General features: G+C 44.1%; 1 protein-coding gene across 1 annotated transcript in view; it reads right to left on the minus strand.

Annotated features, from left to right (window-relative positions):
• GPC3 (glypican 3) overlaps positions 1-17,370 on the minus strand; it is a 432,449-nt gene that overhangs the window by 111,323 nt on the left and 303,756 nt on the right. Inside the window, exon 6 of the mRNA XM_025983185.2 lies at positions 1,702-1,822. Coding sequence (XP_025838970.1) covers positions 1,702-1,822 — 121 coding nt within the window. The remainder of the gene's footprint in view (positions 1-1,701; positions 1,823-17,370) is intronic.

Raw genomic sequence — 17,370 nt, forward strand, 5'->3', positions numbered from 1 at the left:
TACCCAGGGTTTGTAGAGCCTCATGAGGTTGGGAGTTCATGGAAAGAAGGGCCTTTAAGGCAAATACCACCATTATCACGTGCTTGGCAGCACTAACAACTATTTATTAAGTGCTCCTTGATTGCAGAGCACTTTATTAGGCACTGGAGGAGTCACACCCAAGTGCGTTGTAAATACTTTCACAAAGCCATTTGCAGTGAAGTATACCACTATCAGAAAGCTCTTCCAAACATTTTCTAAGAACCACAAAAAATGTCACTGCTAACCTTCCTATTAAAAAATAAAACCATGCCAATGTCTTCATCCAGAAACCTCTGCCCTTGCATAAGGATTTTAGTTGCGTTAAGTTCTTTCTAAGCTACAAATAGAAGGCAGTGTTGCCAGGGCCCTCCCACCCATGGATCATGGAGCAGGAACACTGTCACTGTGGTATACGGTGGCACTTTTGGTGGCATTTTTTTTATTGTGGCCACAAAGCAATCACAAGCAGATGGTACAACTAACTTCTATTTGTGTCTTAGTTACTAAACTTCTCATGAGAGGAAAAACTCTGTGTACAGGTCAAGGGAATCTGTGGGTGTCTTTGTGCATGGTAGTGAGTCAGAAGTTGGCAAGGGTGCAGTGAAGTTGGTCTTCTAGTATCTTCCTGGTGGCAGTGAAAGCTGATACATGTCCCCATTGGAAAGCAATTTAGAAGCATGCATTAAAACACTCATATCCTTTAACCTGCTAACACCAATATCTTAAGAAAGTGATCTAAGATCAGGCAAAGGCATCATGCATGAAGAGGTAGCTTTATTTATGATAGTAAAAAAAAATCTGAAGCAATCTGAGTGTCCAGCAAAAAAGCAAGCTGATTAATTATGATGAATGCTTAAAGAAATCTTAGCCATAAAAATGATTAATATGAAGATTTGTGACAACATGAAAAAGTGTTTCCAATATAGTATTAATTTTAAGAGCTATAAATCACTTGTGTAGTTCCAATTATGTAACAAGTCTGTGTGAGTATGGTTTTCTGGACAAATATTAGAAAAGAACAGCTAAAAATGAAAACAGCTAGAGTAGTGGGATTGTGAGAAATATTTTCCCCTCTATTTTCCAAGCTTTAATATTAAAATATTATTTTTATAATTTAAAAGTTGGGCAAAGGGGTGCCTTAGTCAGAAAAGTGTGCAACTCTTGATCTCAGAGTCATGGGTTTAAGCCCCATGTTGGGTGTAGAGATTACTAAAAAAACAAAACAAAACCAAACAAAAAACAAAAAAACACAGCAAAACAAAAACAACAAAATAAAAATGAGGTGGAAAACAAGGGTCAGAAGTCCTTTTAAACAAAGAGAATATTTTTTTGAATATTTATGTATTTATTTTAGAGACACACACACACACACACACACACACAGCATGAGTGTGGGGAGGGACAGAGAGAAGGAGGATAGAGAAACTCTCCAGCAGACTCCTGCCAGGAATGGAGCCTGACTCAGGACTTGATCTCACAACCCCGAGATCATGACCTGAGCAGAAATCACGAGTCAGACACTTACCTAACTGAGCCTCCCAGGCGCTCCAACAGAAAAAATCTTTGAAGAAAATGAAGAATGGCTGCCTCTCCACGAGCCCGAGACCACAAATAGAACAGTAGACATTGTCTTTCCCTCGTTTTTCCCCCATTTCCATTTCTGTTTGATATACCACTTACCTGGTTAATGTGCTTCAGTTTGTCAATAATCTGACTGACCACTGGCTCAGGGCCCTTCATTTTCAGCTCATGGAGGTTGAACTGATTTTTCATGCCATTCCTTGCTGCCTTCTGGCTGTATCTGGAAAGGGGAAGGTAAGGAAAATGTTTGTCACAGGAGGGTCCCAAGCAAAACAAAAGCTGACTGACTGTACTTGGCACCAATGGTCAAGCAGACCCCAAGCTCTCTTCAGCCTTTAAAACTATGGGATGGTCCAATGGTGTGAAAGTAAACTACTCTAGATAGAATCTATTTGCAATCGAGAACATTCAACATCTTTTTTTTTTCCCAAAGAGTTGGGGATACAACAATGACCAAGAGAGACAAAGTCTCTTCCCTTGCTGTGTTCTGGATGGATCTAGTGTGGCATCTAGAAGAGTAAGAGCCAATAGCAACTCAGAGTGATGAGAGCTACATTAAAGGAGGTCCCGGGTCTTAGGGGTCTATGAAAAAGGGACCTTAACTCTGAGTGTGCTTTCTACTCACTGGAAAAAAGAAAGATGCTTGCGTGTTCTTGACCTCTTCCTTCTCCTCCACTTCCTCCTCCCACCATTTCCTGTAGGCCTTAGAGTTGGGTTTCTTTTCAGGAGGCATTCCAAGCCATGTGAAATATAAACTTGCCCTCACCTTATGCACTTTTCTCTCCATCCCCCCACCCCCCGTTAAACTAGGATAGTCGGGTTAAGGGCAAATTCATATTTCTTTTATTTGCATTTTTAATTACAAAAATAATTATGTTCATTGTAAACAATTTAAACAGTACAGAAATAAAGCATAAAGTAAAAGTTCTCCCATCATTCTATCCTTTCAAGAGAGAAGCATGGCTGACAGTTCTTCCAGGGGTTTCTGCACACTTGTACTAACACATAATTTTAATCCAAATTGGAAGCATACTATTTATGCTGATTTGCAATGTTTTATCACTTAATGTATATCTTAGACATATTTCCACGTTGGAAGATAAATGACTGTCTTGTCCTTATTCTTCTGTATGGCTGGCTATATCATAATTTATTTAGCCAATCCCTGATGAACAATTGAATTATTCCTAATAGTTAATATAAACAATGCTACAAGGAACATTCTTGTATACCAATCTTTGCACATTTGCACGAATAGCTATAAAGGATCATTTCTCAGAATTTAATCACTTATTTCTTTTTTTAAAGATTTTATTTATTTATTCATGAGAGACACACAGAGAGAGAGACAGAGTCAGAGACATAGGCAGAGGGAGAAGCAGGCCCCCCGCAGGGAGCCTGATATGGGACTCTATCCCAGATCCCGGGATCACGCTCTGAGCCAAAGGCAGAGGCTCAACCGCTGAGCCACCCAGCCATCCCCATATTTCTTTTTCTTTTTTTTTAAGATTTTATTTATTTATGCATTTGAGACAGAGAGAGAGCAGGGGGTGGAGGGATGGGGGAACAGCAGAGGGAGAGGGAGAAGGAGAAGCAGACTCCCTGCCGAGCAGGGAGCCTGCCACAGGGCTCAATCCCAGGCCTTGAGATCATGACCTGAGCCAAAATCAAGAGTCATATGCTCAACTGACTGAGCCACCCGGGCACCCCTCACTTCATATTTCTAATCCCAAATTATGACATGCAATAAATAATTAATACTACCATATTTTTGCATAGCACCATACAAAGCAGTTTCTTATCATTCAGCCTACTTGAGCTTCTCAATCACATTGTGATGGATACAGCAGACATTTTTATTATTCATAACTGAAAATTCCACAACTTGAGAAGATACTGCTCTGGTTTTGTTAGGCATTCCCTTCCATGATATAATGTATCTGCCGATATTAAGGACATGCTTTGAAAAAGATACGTGGTAGCAGAGGAGATAAGGAAATCTAGTTCTGACTTTCATAATTAAAAGTCATCTTATAAAGGAAAATATTTTTTAAATAATCCCTACACTCAACATGGGGCTTGAACTCATGACCCCGAGATCAAGAGTCAGGCGCTCCACTGACTGAGCCAGGCAGGCACCCCATGAAAAGGAAAATATTTTGTAGTAAAGTTGAAGAGAACATTTGATATCATTTCTTCTGAAATGATAGCCTAACATATTCAGCTTATTTAACTTTGAAGATGAGGGAATACACAGATCACCAAGCATCAAAAACCAATTGCCTTTGGGGCTATATTAAAGAAATGCAAAGCAGTATTCTTTATTTAATGTCTTGTGCCAATCAGCTTACTAGCCTCCTCTTTTATGTTCATATAATGCTGTTTAAATACCATCTCCCTCCTGATGATACCAGCAACTTCATCGTGTCTTTCTTTGCACCTACTGATGCTTGAAGCAGAGACCCTATTCACAGATAAAGAGGTAAGGCTTATTATAAATCTTCTGAAATGAACTTCAGGAATGTGTCCCCAGAGACATTTCCATGGGTTTATTCATATTGAAGCTCACTGGTCACTTCTATGCCTGCTCCTACAAAACAAACGTCTTCCTGAAGTTTATGATCCTCATTGGAATAGTGTAAAGACATCTGCCAACATAGCGATTTTGCCCTATACTCCGTCTTCCAAATCACCTATAAGTATTAAATCAAATTAGTCCCACAGCTGATCCCTTGTGGCCCTACTATATTTTTTTCTGCCATTTGGAAAAGTGTCCCTTTCGCTCTATTTTTTTGCTTCTTATCTCCAAGCCACGGATCAGGAGCCAGGACAAAACACTGCTCTGCAATCCCATGGTGACTCAATTTTTTAAAAACAGCTTTGGGTTGAAAAGCTTGCCAAACTTTTTCAAAGTTGAAATACCATCCACTGTTCCACTCTATACATGTGCTATTTAAATCCTCAAAGGACTTTAGTAAATTAAGCATGGTTTCTGGTTACAGAAGTGTTAGGAAGAGCTGGCCTGTGGCTTCGACCTAAAACTTGCCTTTATTTTATGTATTCCACAAAGCAATAACCAAAAGTACTGATCCAACTGATTCCCATGGCTGCTAAAATTTCATGGCACTGTTTTAAAACTCAGTGTTCTTGTACTTTCCCTTTAGGTGTCTCAATACCTTCCCCATGCCCCTGATCTTTTCTGTTTCCCACCTCTCTACTCTGTTCTCCTTAGCCAGACAGAATACAGAATGGGACCTTAAAAACCACGAGTGCTAAATGGAATATTATGCAGACATGAAAAGGACGAAGTCAATCTATATGCATTGACATGAAGCCAAATCCAAGATACACAGTTGCAGATACAAGCAGTGCTTAAGAACGTACAGTGTGATTCCATTTGGGGTAAAAATGGGTCTGCATATGCACAACTCTCCTGTACTTTATATATGTTCAGACAGACACAGAAAAATTTTAAGAAATGGTAATAGCTCACTCTGGTGAGCAAGAAGAGATGTTGGGGAACTCTATCTTTTTTTAAGATTTTTTAAAAATATATTTTATTTATTTATTCATGAGAGACACAGAAAGAGAGAGAGGCAGAGACACAAGCAGAGGGAGAAGCAGGCTCCACGCAGGGAGCCTGACGTGGAACTAGATCCCGGGTCTCCAGGATCACGCCCTGGACTGAAGGCAGTTCTAAACCACTGAGCCACCTGGGCTTCCCTAAGATTTTATTTATTTATTCATGAGAGCACAGAGAGAGAGGTCGAGAAGTAGGCTCCTGACATTGGGGAAACTCTTAATTTTATGTTCTCCCATGTCTTGTGAATTTTTAAAAGATTTTATTAATTTATTTGAGGGGGGGAGAGAGAGAGCATGAGTGGGGGGAGGGGCAGAGGAAAGAGAGAAGCAGACTTCTTGTTGAGCCAGGAGCCTGACGTGGGGCTCCATCCCAGGACCCTGAGATCATGACCTGAGCCGAAGGTAGATGCTTAACTGAGCCCCCCAGGTGCCTCAATTTTTAAAACTTTATAATAATTTAATATTTAATGAGTGAAGTTTTATAGAGTAGTTAATTTTCTTAAAGGCAAAAGAGAAAACCAAAGGAAAGAAAAGACAAATTAAAAGCAGGGCTAACTCCTATACATATGTCAGGGCCGATGGGAAATCCTTCTTGGTAATCCTTCTTCGGTGGCCATCACTAACAGCCTAGCTTAATGGTGTTTTATGACAGAATGCAATAGACACAATCACCCTGGATCACCTTCACACCTCAGATGCTTATTATCAGGTCACAAACTCTGCTTCATGAGGTTAAATACAGCCTATATGTTTCATACTCTTCAGTAAGGTGACTCCAACTTGCCCATTTCAAAGAGCATATCAGGGGATCCCTGGGTGGCTCAGCAGTTTGGCGGTTTGGCACCGCCTTTGGCCTAGGGCGTGATCTTGGAGACCCGAGATCGAGTCCCACATCAGGCTCCCTGCATGGAGCCTGCTTCTCCCTCTGCCTGTGTCTCTCCCTCTTTCTCTCTCTCTCTGTGTCTCTCATGAATAAATAAATAAAATATTTTTTAAAAAAAGAGCATATCAGTGAGGCTGTGATTATAAATGCACATTTTTATGAGCACCTTCTCTCAAAAAGAGGTAAGTAAGTTATTCAAGGTCTTCCTTGCCTTCCCTGTAGGTTGCCTAAAGCCCTTTCCTGAAAGCAACTGAGGGCCTCCTTGAACCACCCTGATGCATCCTGACCTGTGGCCCTTGTGTATAACGGTGTTTAAAATCTGTGAGATGTTTGAAGGCAGAGGCTTGGTTAGTTCTCTTTTGTACTACCCAGAGCACCTTGTGGTACTTACAATAACAAGAGCTGTCAGTATTGAGTGTTTCTCTGTACCAGATACTGTTTAAAGCACTAAGGAAAAAAAAAACGAAAACAAAAACCACCATACAGCATTTCATGGATTCCTCCGAACCTCCCAATGAGATAGGCACTATTATTATCAGCCCCTTTTTTAACAGATGAGGAAATAAGCACAGAGAAGTCAAGTCACTTGCCCAAGATCACACAGCTAGTTGATAGCAAAGCTGGGGTTAGAAATCTTGTGAGTCTATTTCTAGCTACCTGTGTTCTTTTTTTTTTTTAAGATTTTATTTTTGTCATCTCTACACCCCACCTGGGGCTCAAACTCACAACCCTGAGATCAAGAGTCACATGTTCCATCCACTGAGCCAGTGAGGTGCCCCTAGCTGCCTCTGTTCTGAACTGCTACGCTGCTATTGCTTCCTTAAGAAATCATCCATGCCGTCTAGGTATTTGCCAGTTCCTCACCACACTGCTCCACTATGTGAGGTGACTCATAAGGTCCCTGTAGTGGTCACCAAACTCAGCACAGTACACCCAACAGCAGTTCTCACCTACTCAGCAGATTCCTGGGCTTGCCCTCTGAAACCTCCAGGTGAGAGTCCTGTGTGTGTGGAGTTTCTTCTCCCAAACACAGATCCAATAGTACTGCTATTAGTGAAATATTTGCATTCTTGGGAGATATGGTACTAGGGTCAGAGGAATCAATAATCCACCGCGACCACAACCACCACACCATTAGACAAGCACCAAAGGCGATTTGAAATCTCTAAGGACAATAGGAGGGAGAATGAACACAGGAGAATGTTGTGTCTAATGCCTCTCTGCCTTGTCACCTTGGCTATAGCAATGTGGCAGATGTGATGGGCCCCCAGGGAATTTTATGTAACATGCATGCTCTGGGCTTCAAGCCCAGAGGGACTCGGTTAGGGGTGTCTCTGTAGTTTTTGCATTAATTAATTCAGCTCTCTATGCCACTGGCATGTATGGTGCATGAGAGGCTCTGAATGAGGACGAGCCATCACAGCACGACCCTCATCCACAGACTGGCCAGAGCATCAGGAACGTGGACACTGCTGGCCATGGAGGATATTAATGATGAGTTATCTACTTAGCGACAGTCACCTCTAATTAGATTAATTGTCCTCTCTCAGGAATTCTTCTTTCTTAAAGCTTTGACATAGTTCTGGCAATGAACACTGGCCAGTGGAGGAGGGAAAATGAATAGAGAGAAGTTCCTATCTCTGGAATCTCAAGTTTTCTTAACTGGACATATGACGTGTGACCTAAGAAGCGGCATCTTTAAGTATTATGTGTGGTGTCTTTGCCTTTGCCCATCCACTTTGGTATCTGCTTAGCACAAAAATGAATGCCATAATGCCAAGGAACCCCTATTTGTGAAGTGAAAAGGGGGACATGCTTCTGTTCAGGCAGATTGGTCAAGGATGGGGGAGGAGGGGGGTACCGGTGCAAAAGCCATAAAGAGAAAAGGAACCTAATTAAAACAGGACATCTGGGCATGCTTGTCTTGGGACAGTTGAAGCAAAGAGAGCACTTGTAGAAGAGGAATAGAGTCAAACAAGCGTAAAATGGGCAATCTTTTCTTCCCATTTCTGTGCTGGCCAGGGCAGTAATGGTGTAGTGGAAAGAAATCAATGAATTCAAATGTAGAAATTGCTGGAAACGGAAGCACCCTTAAGAGATCATCTTGTCCAATCCACTCGGTAGGAGAAGAAACTGAGACCCAGAGAGGGGCTTATCTAACAGCACGAGTTGTTAGTATCACAATCCCCCCCACCTTTTAGAAGAAATTCCATTCTTTAAAAGGTCCCTTAAATGCACACTGCTGATTTCAAACATTGCTAGCATGGTTACAAGGTAGGGAGGCTGCTAGAGAATTCACTTTCCTTCTTCCGTTGGGCATTAGAATGATGGCAAGTGTTTGAGAGTAAGTCTTAGAAGGGCTAACGCCCCCTTCACCCCCAAATATGTGATTTTACAAAAGTTTAATTTGCTGCCAGGTTATACGGAGAGCTGCAAGTAAGTTACAGAGCTCACATTCTCAGAGCGCCATCTTATGGAAATACTGCAGTATTGCATGGAGCCCCTGATTTAGCAGCTCGTTCCTTTGAAAAGTGCTCCAGCCACAGTAATCACTGTGGAAAAAATGGGATAATTGAAAGAGTATAAATAGCTTTAAAAACAAACTAGAACACAGGGTAGAAAAACCGTCTTGTTAAGAGGCCTAGAAAAAAATGTTCTTCTTTCTATCCAAGAGGCAGTCTCAATTTACATAAATGAACAGAAAAATAAAGCAAAGGTGAAAATAGTTGAGTCTGGTAAATGCATTTAATAAAGATAGCAACAATTTGCTTATTTATTTATACACATGCTTAAAGGAAAATGCTTTCCGTATTTGTCAGCACAACAGTACCACCTGAAAGCAAATTTCAACCAGAAGAGTGCCAGAAACATATATCCCACCATACTCCAAGAAGCCCCTCTGTTCCCAAACAAGGGCCTTTCAGAAGCTAATTATCAATACATTTCAACAGACAGGAAGTAAAAGCTAGAGAAAAAACTAGAGAGATGGAAATCCATTTCTATCTCATTTAGTGGGCATTAGCTATACAAGGGAATATTTGTATTAGAATCTGCTTTTTTTACCTAGTTTCAGAGCTCCCTGTGAGGTGAGGGGGGGGACTAAAAGATCGGTCTTGGAATATACTCAAGAAGTCATTTAAACCTAAAGAAGCCAAGAATATTTTCCAGATGGCGAGGAAAGCGTGAGAAGTTGAAAATCACCGGCCATAGGGAGAAGAGTCTGGCTGTGGGGAGCAGCCCCCCACAGAGAAGGGAATGCAGAGAGCAAAGGCGGATGGATGCTGGCATCCCCTGAACGTTTGTCTAAGGAAGCAAACTCTGCAGAGGAACCTGGAGGTAAGGAGAGAGAAAAGTCAATAAGGAAGCCAAAGTGAGATCAACGGCCAGGCAGAGCCCAGGGTATGGGAAGGCTCTGTGAGAAGTGCCTTCTGGGCTTTGCGCCCGACCACTGGCAGTTTGGATGCCAGGCCAGGGCGGGAGGTACTGGCTAAGGGTTCTCCTGTTGGGGGGGGTGACCTTGAGGTAGGACATATCAAGAAGGAGAGGACTTTGACCCAGATTCACTCTTACAAAACCAGAATGAAATATGTAATTCAGAAGCCCAGGAACCGGAGGTGGGGCTGGAACAGAACACCATGTACAGTAGAGATTTATTATTCAATCACCCCAAACTCATTTATCAACTCCTTCTGGACCAGAGAACTAGCCCAGAAAACCAGATGTTTTCTTGTCCCGTGGGAGTCAAGCCAAAAGGAAATGATCTTTACCTGTTTTTCAGTTAGTCGTTGTTTTTTTTTTTTTTTTTTTTTTTTTTTTGGTTAGATTTTAACTCATGGGAATGAATATCAGAGTTGGAAAAAACCCTCGAATCATTTAGTCCCATGCCCTTCTCTTACAGATTGGCAGACTGGGGCCCAGAAGAGGCCAAGCATCACTGCTGGTGTGACCTACACGGAACCTGGAACTCTTCCCCAAACAGAAGAGCCAAGGGAGGAGTTGGAGGACAGATCACATACATCAACAACACATGCCCACATTGCAGCAAAGCAAGTGAAGTTCAGAATAGTGATCAGTAAGTAGTTTTAGGAGATGAAATTCAGCTTAGTGTACGCAATTTCCCAAGACAATGAATACATGACACCCTTTAGAAGAGTGGAGCCATGCCGTGGAAAGAGGCACCAGCCTTGTAGTCAAGACACAGGTTCACAAGCTGGTTTCCACCATGTACTGTGTGCCTTTTGACAAATAATGAAACCCCACTGGGCTTGAGTTTCCTCATCTGTAAAATGGGAATGATACCCCGTGCCTTGTTTTGAGCATGGACAGCCTGAATGCTGGTAACTTGGGATAACATAGGCCATGTGCTTTTAAAACAGTGCCCAGCACCTCGAGATGTCAGCAGCTATTATCACGTAAGAGCACAGACGTGCATTTGGGTGTGTCATAAATGTGATTCAGAACAGATTTCCAGAGGGACGATGAAGACACTTGTAATGAGTAGTCAGGGGAAGCTTCAAATCCACTCACCCCCATGCTGAAGAGACCTGGCAGAATGGAGGAGTCTCAGTTGTCTATGCCACAGCTCAAGTCCAAGTCCAAGCAGGGGTACCAATGGTGGAGGATTGGGGAAGAATGAGCATAGGCCAAAAGCACCCAAAGCTCCCCTTCATATTGTGATTCAGCATGACAGGTGTGCAGCTAAGTGTGTGGCCCTGGCTAAAGGGAGCCCTTGGGCAGAGATGTCCTCTCATGAAGCTACTATGGGACAGGGCCTCTGGGGGGAGAGGGGAGGGAGAGACAGAACTTCAAATGGTTCAAAATGAATTGTCATCTGCTGAAGGACAAATCATTTCCCGAGGCCTGGGGCAGTGAGCAACTTGGGATGTCAAAAGCCTGATCCACTTACCTGTCTCAAACCCCCCCCCACCCCACCCCCACATTTCACATCCCTCCTCTCTGTGATCCCAAATTGTCTGCTCCACTTGGCTGAGGTGTCACAAGTCATGAATTAGATGGCTCCTAAAAACACTCACATGCTTTTCCAGATCGCTCTCTCTCTTGAGAACACTGCTTCGTCTGTCTCAGGTCCCCATGGGGCCCATGATAAACATCCACTCTTCAGTGCAGCGCTCGGCAAAATGAAGACTAGACCCTCAAAGTCAACCTACATTCATCCTTCACTAGCCAGTTTGAGGCCAGGCATGTCTGAGTTAGGGGAAAGGGTAAACTTCTCTTCTTTCCTCGTGTGGTGCCACGAGCAAATGTAGTAACAGAGGAAAGCCTCCTTGGGTGGCTTTGGATGCCCCACTGAACTTTATTACGCACCAAAGATTCTGATGGAGGACACACTGTGTTCACATGAGTAGGTACTGCCGACACACCTGACAGGAAAGCTTGCCATTCCTGCCTCTGTCACACTGTCAGGTCCTCTTGTCTGAGCCATACTTGTGTGTACGGGCCTCAAAGCCTTCCATGTGCAGGATCAGGCCTACCAGGTTCCTGAGCCAGTGGTGACACAGGCAGGAAGGGGATCACTTCATTGACTGGCCCATCACTAGTCTTGCTCCTCAAAACCAGTCTTTCTTGTTTGGGGAAGCGAACCTCAGATGTTCCATCATGACTTCCTCTTGCCAGCTAGGTTTCCCTGGGCTGTACAACCCCAACTCTGTCCTGCTTTCCTTGTTTGTGTTCATCTCTGAGTCTGTCTTCTGCTTCACCCTATGCCTGGCATATAGTAGGCAGTCAATAAATGTCTGTTGAACTGAACTGAGACTGAATGCCTCAACCAAAGCTCAGCTTGTATGATGGAGACTCTAACCTACTCTGCCCAGCTCTTGTCAGCTGCTTCCCCTCAGGGGCCTCCCCCAACCCCCAAATCTGCAGCCACTGCCTGAGAATCTTGCCTTACACTGGCCAGGAAAACCGGCCACTGTGTCCCACCCCCTAGATGGCACCATTTGGAAACCAGTGCCTACCTGGAGAAAGGCAGGGTTCCTTCCCTATGCCCCAGAGAATATCATTATTCAGGTGGTGGGTCACTTCCCACCTGGGCCAGCCAGACAGGTGAGTTCCCATAGCCCAAGTGCCACTTCTTCTGGCCTCTGTCCCACCCCCAATGACCAGTCAGTGGATGCCCACAACAGGCCCATCCATCACACACACCTGCTAGCAATATCAATTCTCCTGAGTATAAACTTTAGCCCACCTCGGAGTCTGAATTAATGCAATTTTACTGCTGTGAAAACACATCTTCTGACATACCTGTGATGTTATTTACTATGGTCAGGGGTACCTGAGTGTCTAAGCTGGTTAAGCATCTGCCTTTGGCTCAGGTCATGGTCTTGGGGTCCTGGGATCCAGTCCTGAGTTGGACTCCCTGCTCAGCAGGGAGTCTGCTTCTCCCTCTGCCCCTATCCCTACTCATGCTCTCTCTCTTTCTCCTCTCTCTCCAATACATAAATTATTTAAAAATCTTTAAAATATATTTACTATGGTCAAAGCAATCAATGACTTTGAGTTTCTGGGGCACCTGGCTGGCTTGGTCAATAGAGCATGAGACTCTTGATCTCGGGGTCATGAGTTTGAACCCCATACTGGGTGTAGAGATTTATTTTTTTTCAAGATTTTATTTATTCATTTGAGACAGAGAAAGAGAGAAAGCAAGCCAGAATAAGCAGGGGTGGGGAGGTTAGAGGGACAGGGAGAAGCAGACTCCTTGCTGAGCAGGGAACCAGACATGGGACTCCATCCCAGCACTCTGGGATCATGACCTGAGCCAAAGGCAGCCACTTAACTGACTGAACCACTCAGGTGCCCCTAGAGATCGCTTTAAAAAAAAGTTTCAAATGTGACAAAGATTCTAGGTTCTCAGTTCTAGGGGTCAGAGAAAGGATTTGCCATCTTTCATCAATAACAGAATGCAAGTGCTGTCTACTTGACACTTCCCTATTAAGCATCTATGTAGCCCCGGGCTCAGCCACGGAACCCTGGTAGTTGGAGGTCCCGAATTTTCCAACGTTCTGGCCCACTAATCTCTAATCTGAACTTCTTCGACCTGATCCTGCTTTTGGCTTTGGCAAACCTAGTCCTCAGAAAATGAAATATTTGACTAGTGACTGTGTTGGATTCCCCAGCAAATCTGTGCCTGAGAGTATGCAGCTCTACCTACACACACTCCAACCTCCATGATGACACCCAGGGTGCTGGTGGAGGGTGCTGCTGGGAGGTCGCAGGAACCCCCAAGAATAATGTGATTCTGTGTCAGACTTGCCCAAGGACACTGAAAAGCCTCGTCTGCAGAGAGTGGAATGGCTACGTCTGCCATCTTCTTCCCTTAAAAAGCATTCCCAGAGCCCCCGAATCCAGGCTGCAGGCAGAGCCCTGAGGTGGCAGAGGAAGCACAGTCCACAAGTATGCTTGGTGGGAGCCAGTGGCGTTGGTGGACATGGGCAGAGAAACCAGACCAGAACCACCTAGCACAGGGAAAGGGGCCTACTGTTTGCCAGTGTCTGACTATCAGAACAGCTGTGCCCTCGGCAGATCCCAGCCGGGCTCTGCTGCTCTTTGGTTGCCAGCGATAAAATAAAACCAAACAATCACAGAGGAAGGGAAAGGTAAACCAACGTGTAAACCACCTCCACCCTGTCTGCCCCCACAGCTGCAGGTTCCCCCAGCTCCTTGACTATTTGCACCTGCTCTCCTGCCAGAACAAGTGGCCCATTGTGTGAGGCTGTGTGTGTGGAGGTGCCAAGCAAACAAGAGGTGACTCTTCTGACCATAAAGTAGATGTCATTCCAGGAAGACTTTACTAAGCCAAATAAAAGTGACTGTAAAGCACTTGGTGAAATATAAAATTGCTACATAAATACTTAATAAAAGCTCACAGCAATGCACACAAGGACAACTAGGTCAAAACTCAGCCTAGCTCTCTAGCCCGGAGTGTCTCAGAGAGAGTGAAGATGATCTCCCTCCTGCTGGTTTGCTTAGCCACTTTGTATTCCTCTGTTCTTACCTGCCCTTCAGCCCTGGGCACTTCTCTAGATGTAGCTCTCCCCTTGCTGATATATCTCTGTGGTTAGAGGGCTTCTAATTTCAATTCCAGGTGGTTGTGTCAAATATCATTTGGAGCAACAGACACTGAATTCCATTTCTTTTGCCTCAGAAGCCCCTTTGCGGTTATGTGGTGCTATGGGGGAGACATTTTCTTTAAGGTTTAATTTTATGAATTTCACCTCAAACTCTCCAATATCAGAAACTCAGAACAACTCTGACAACATCTCAAACAGCCAATCCACCTGCTCCCCTGAAGCCCCACAGATACCTGGAGGAGTCAAAGGAAGAGTTCATTGCCATCCTAAGGAGAGTGATTATACCCTTGGGGTCCCTTTGAAGCACTTTCACTTTGGTCTGTTTGGGAAGCCATCAGGGAAAGAACTGGAAAGTCCCAGGCGTCAAAGGCGGCTTTATGGCATTCCTCCTCCTTTCAGACTCCCTCCCCCTCAAATATCCTTGTCATAGGATGTTATGGCCTCTTAGAGCTGGAAAGAGCTTCCAAGGTCATTTTGTCCAACTCCTTCATTTTATAAATAAAAGAAAAAGCTGAAGGGCAGTGACTTGTCCAAAGTTGTGCACCGGTTCATGGTAGACCTAGGACCCAGGCTGGACATCCAGCCTAGGGCTAAGAGGGTCTTTTCTTACACAGGCTCCAGAACTCCATAGGGGATACTTATGCAACATATATAAGCTTAGATGCCTAAAACAGCTAATTAAGCATACAACTATTAATGTATGATCATGAAAATGTAACCAGGCAATGACTCTATAATAGGTGCCATGTGTGTAGAGGAGATTGAGTGGAGGGTTAGCCTTGGAGGCAGGTGATGGTCATCAGCTTTCTCCCAGGGGATGCTACCTTACAGCCTTGAGTGGATCTGAAAGCAGAGAAGCCCAGTAAGAAGCAGGAATAATGGTACTCCTACATTAGCTGGCTTGGACCGGGTCAAGACCAAGAAAAGGACAGGATTTAGCAGCACAAGCCAGGGAAAAGCTGGACAGAACACCCATTCCAGGTGGACTAGAGGGCAAAGCAAGCCTAGGTGAGGATTTCCAGTGAAAGCAGAAAGAAGGTAGGATGCTTTGGTCCCATGAAGGAGAGAGGCCAAGCACTGGATAGGCAAGGCAGTGTCATGGACAGAGAGGCACACACTACCTGAGTCTGGATCTCATCTCCCTAGTGCTGTAGCTCTGGGTTAGTTACTTAACCTCATCAGTAATCATAATGTCCAGCTCAAAAGGCTACTGTGAGATAACTCAGTTCATGCATACAAGGTGTGTAGCCCAGTGCCTGGCACATGGGAAGCACCATAGACATTCTAGCTATTATCATTAACCACCTCTGCTGTTTCAGTCCTACTTGAATTTTTGCTACAGCCTTAGATAGGATTGGGGACGGGCATGTGATCAACATGTCTCAGGGAGGAAATGGTAAGAGAAGTTCAAAAGTGAAGGCAGAAAAACCAACAGAATGGGTTAGCTGTGGTTCCCCCAGCCCACCTTTATCCCTCCAATGGAAACCCCCTATGAGTGCATGCTTAGTGGCTTCTAGAAGCACAGGGGCCAGTAGATGACCAACTGTCTCGCTTTGTATAGGACAGAGGACTCAGAACCTTCTGTGCCCCAAAGGAGAAGTCTCATGCAAACTAGGACAAGTTGATCCCTGTAGAGGCCACGGAGTGTTTGCTCTTTGGGACTACTATTTGTTACAGCTGGAGTGCAGAGCACTGCTGCTAGATGCCATCTACTGGCATTTGGAAAAGCTGGGGTACTCAGAAGCCATATGTAGTGATTTAAAAAGACTATTATTTTAGAGTGAGGGAGCGAGAAAGAGAGAGAGCACATACAGAGAGAGGGGCAGGGGGAGAATCTCAAGCAGATTCTGTGCCAAGAGTGAAGCCCAACGTGGGGCTTTATCTCATGACTCTGAGATCATGACCTGAGCTGAAATCAAGAGTCAGATGCTTAGCTAACTGAGCCACCTGGGTGCCTCAGGTGGCTCAGATTTTTAATGGGACTTTCCTCATATCTGTGGGGGAGGGGGAAGCCCTTCTTAAATAAATGGATTTTACCAGGGGAACGTTAGCCAATTTGAGGATGATGGTCTTTAGCAGGACCTTCACCCTGTAATAGGGTCATTATCACTGATTCTTATTTGTTTGCTTTGATTCTCTGAAGCAAGCTATCTTTCTCCAAGTCCTATTCCCAGTGCTATTATTACATGTGTCTGAAAGTAATAAGACTACATTTATTTTAAAATGGTCTGTCACTTAGACTTCATTAATTTAAACAGATGCTACCAATCCCTCAAAGTGTTTCTTTATCCAGGGCCAACCAGTTTCTTCAGCACCATGGAGTGGCTTGTTTACAAATATAATCTGTGGATGGGTGGATTTGCTTAAAGAAAAAAATTAAAAGGTAATATTTCTGGCAAGATGCATAGAGAGATACCCAGGAATCTGCTGAAGCATTTGTAAAGAGAGCCCAGTAGTGCTGTGTTCATTAGCCAAAACTCTTTTCCATTTATTCAGGGCAGAACTTCCCTCCATATCTGGTCTACTTTTCTACATCAACACCTAGTAAATGCAGGGCACTTCATAATTTTCAAAGATATTTCAAATGCATTTTTGTACTGGAGGCTCATAGCAATCTTGTGGAGATAGTAAGGAGGAGGCATTAATTTCACCATTTCACAGGAGAAGACAAAACACAAGAGAGTTGAAGCAACCCACCCACCCACCGACTGCACGGTGATCCCACGGGGAAGCCAGATCTGGTACTCAAGTTTGTTTAGCCCCAAGTATGTTCTTCAGTTCACCCACTGAATTCAATAAACATGTTTGGAGAGGTTACTGTATGGCAGGGCCAACTAAGCATGAAGATATGCAGGTAGAAGGAGCTGGCAGAAAATGGCAGACATATGAAAGCTCCAAAAACGGGGTAACTGGGGCCATGCTAGAGGAGTACCCAGGTTCTGAGGGGTCCTGAACCCAGACTTGGGCATGAGGCAGGAGGATCCAGCCTCTTCAGGAGAGATGCCATTGAGTTAAGGATAAGTAGGAGTAAGCCAGTTCAACAGCCCTTTTTCTGGCCCCTTCTAGAATGGTCCTTGTCTTAGTCCTATCTAGTAGTATTTGGAGATTAAGTTTTCAACCTGAGTTCTTGTGTAGCACAACCCCTCTAACATGTCCCTCCAATCCAAAGCTGGTGTACCCCAACCTTGGGTGAGGACAGCTTAGTCTGGCTCCTGT

The sequence above is a fragment of the Vulpes vulpes genome, chromosome X (genome assembly GCF_048418805.1).
Source record: "Vulpes vulpes isolate BD-2025 chromosome X, VulVul3, whole genome shotgun sequence".
NCBI classification, from domain to species: Eukaryota; Metazoa; Chordata; class Mammalia; order Carnivora; family Canidae; genus Vulpes; species Vulpes vulpes.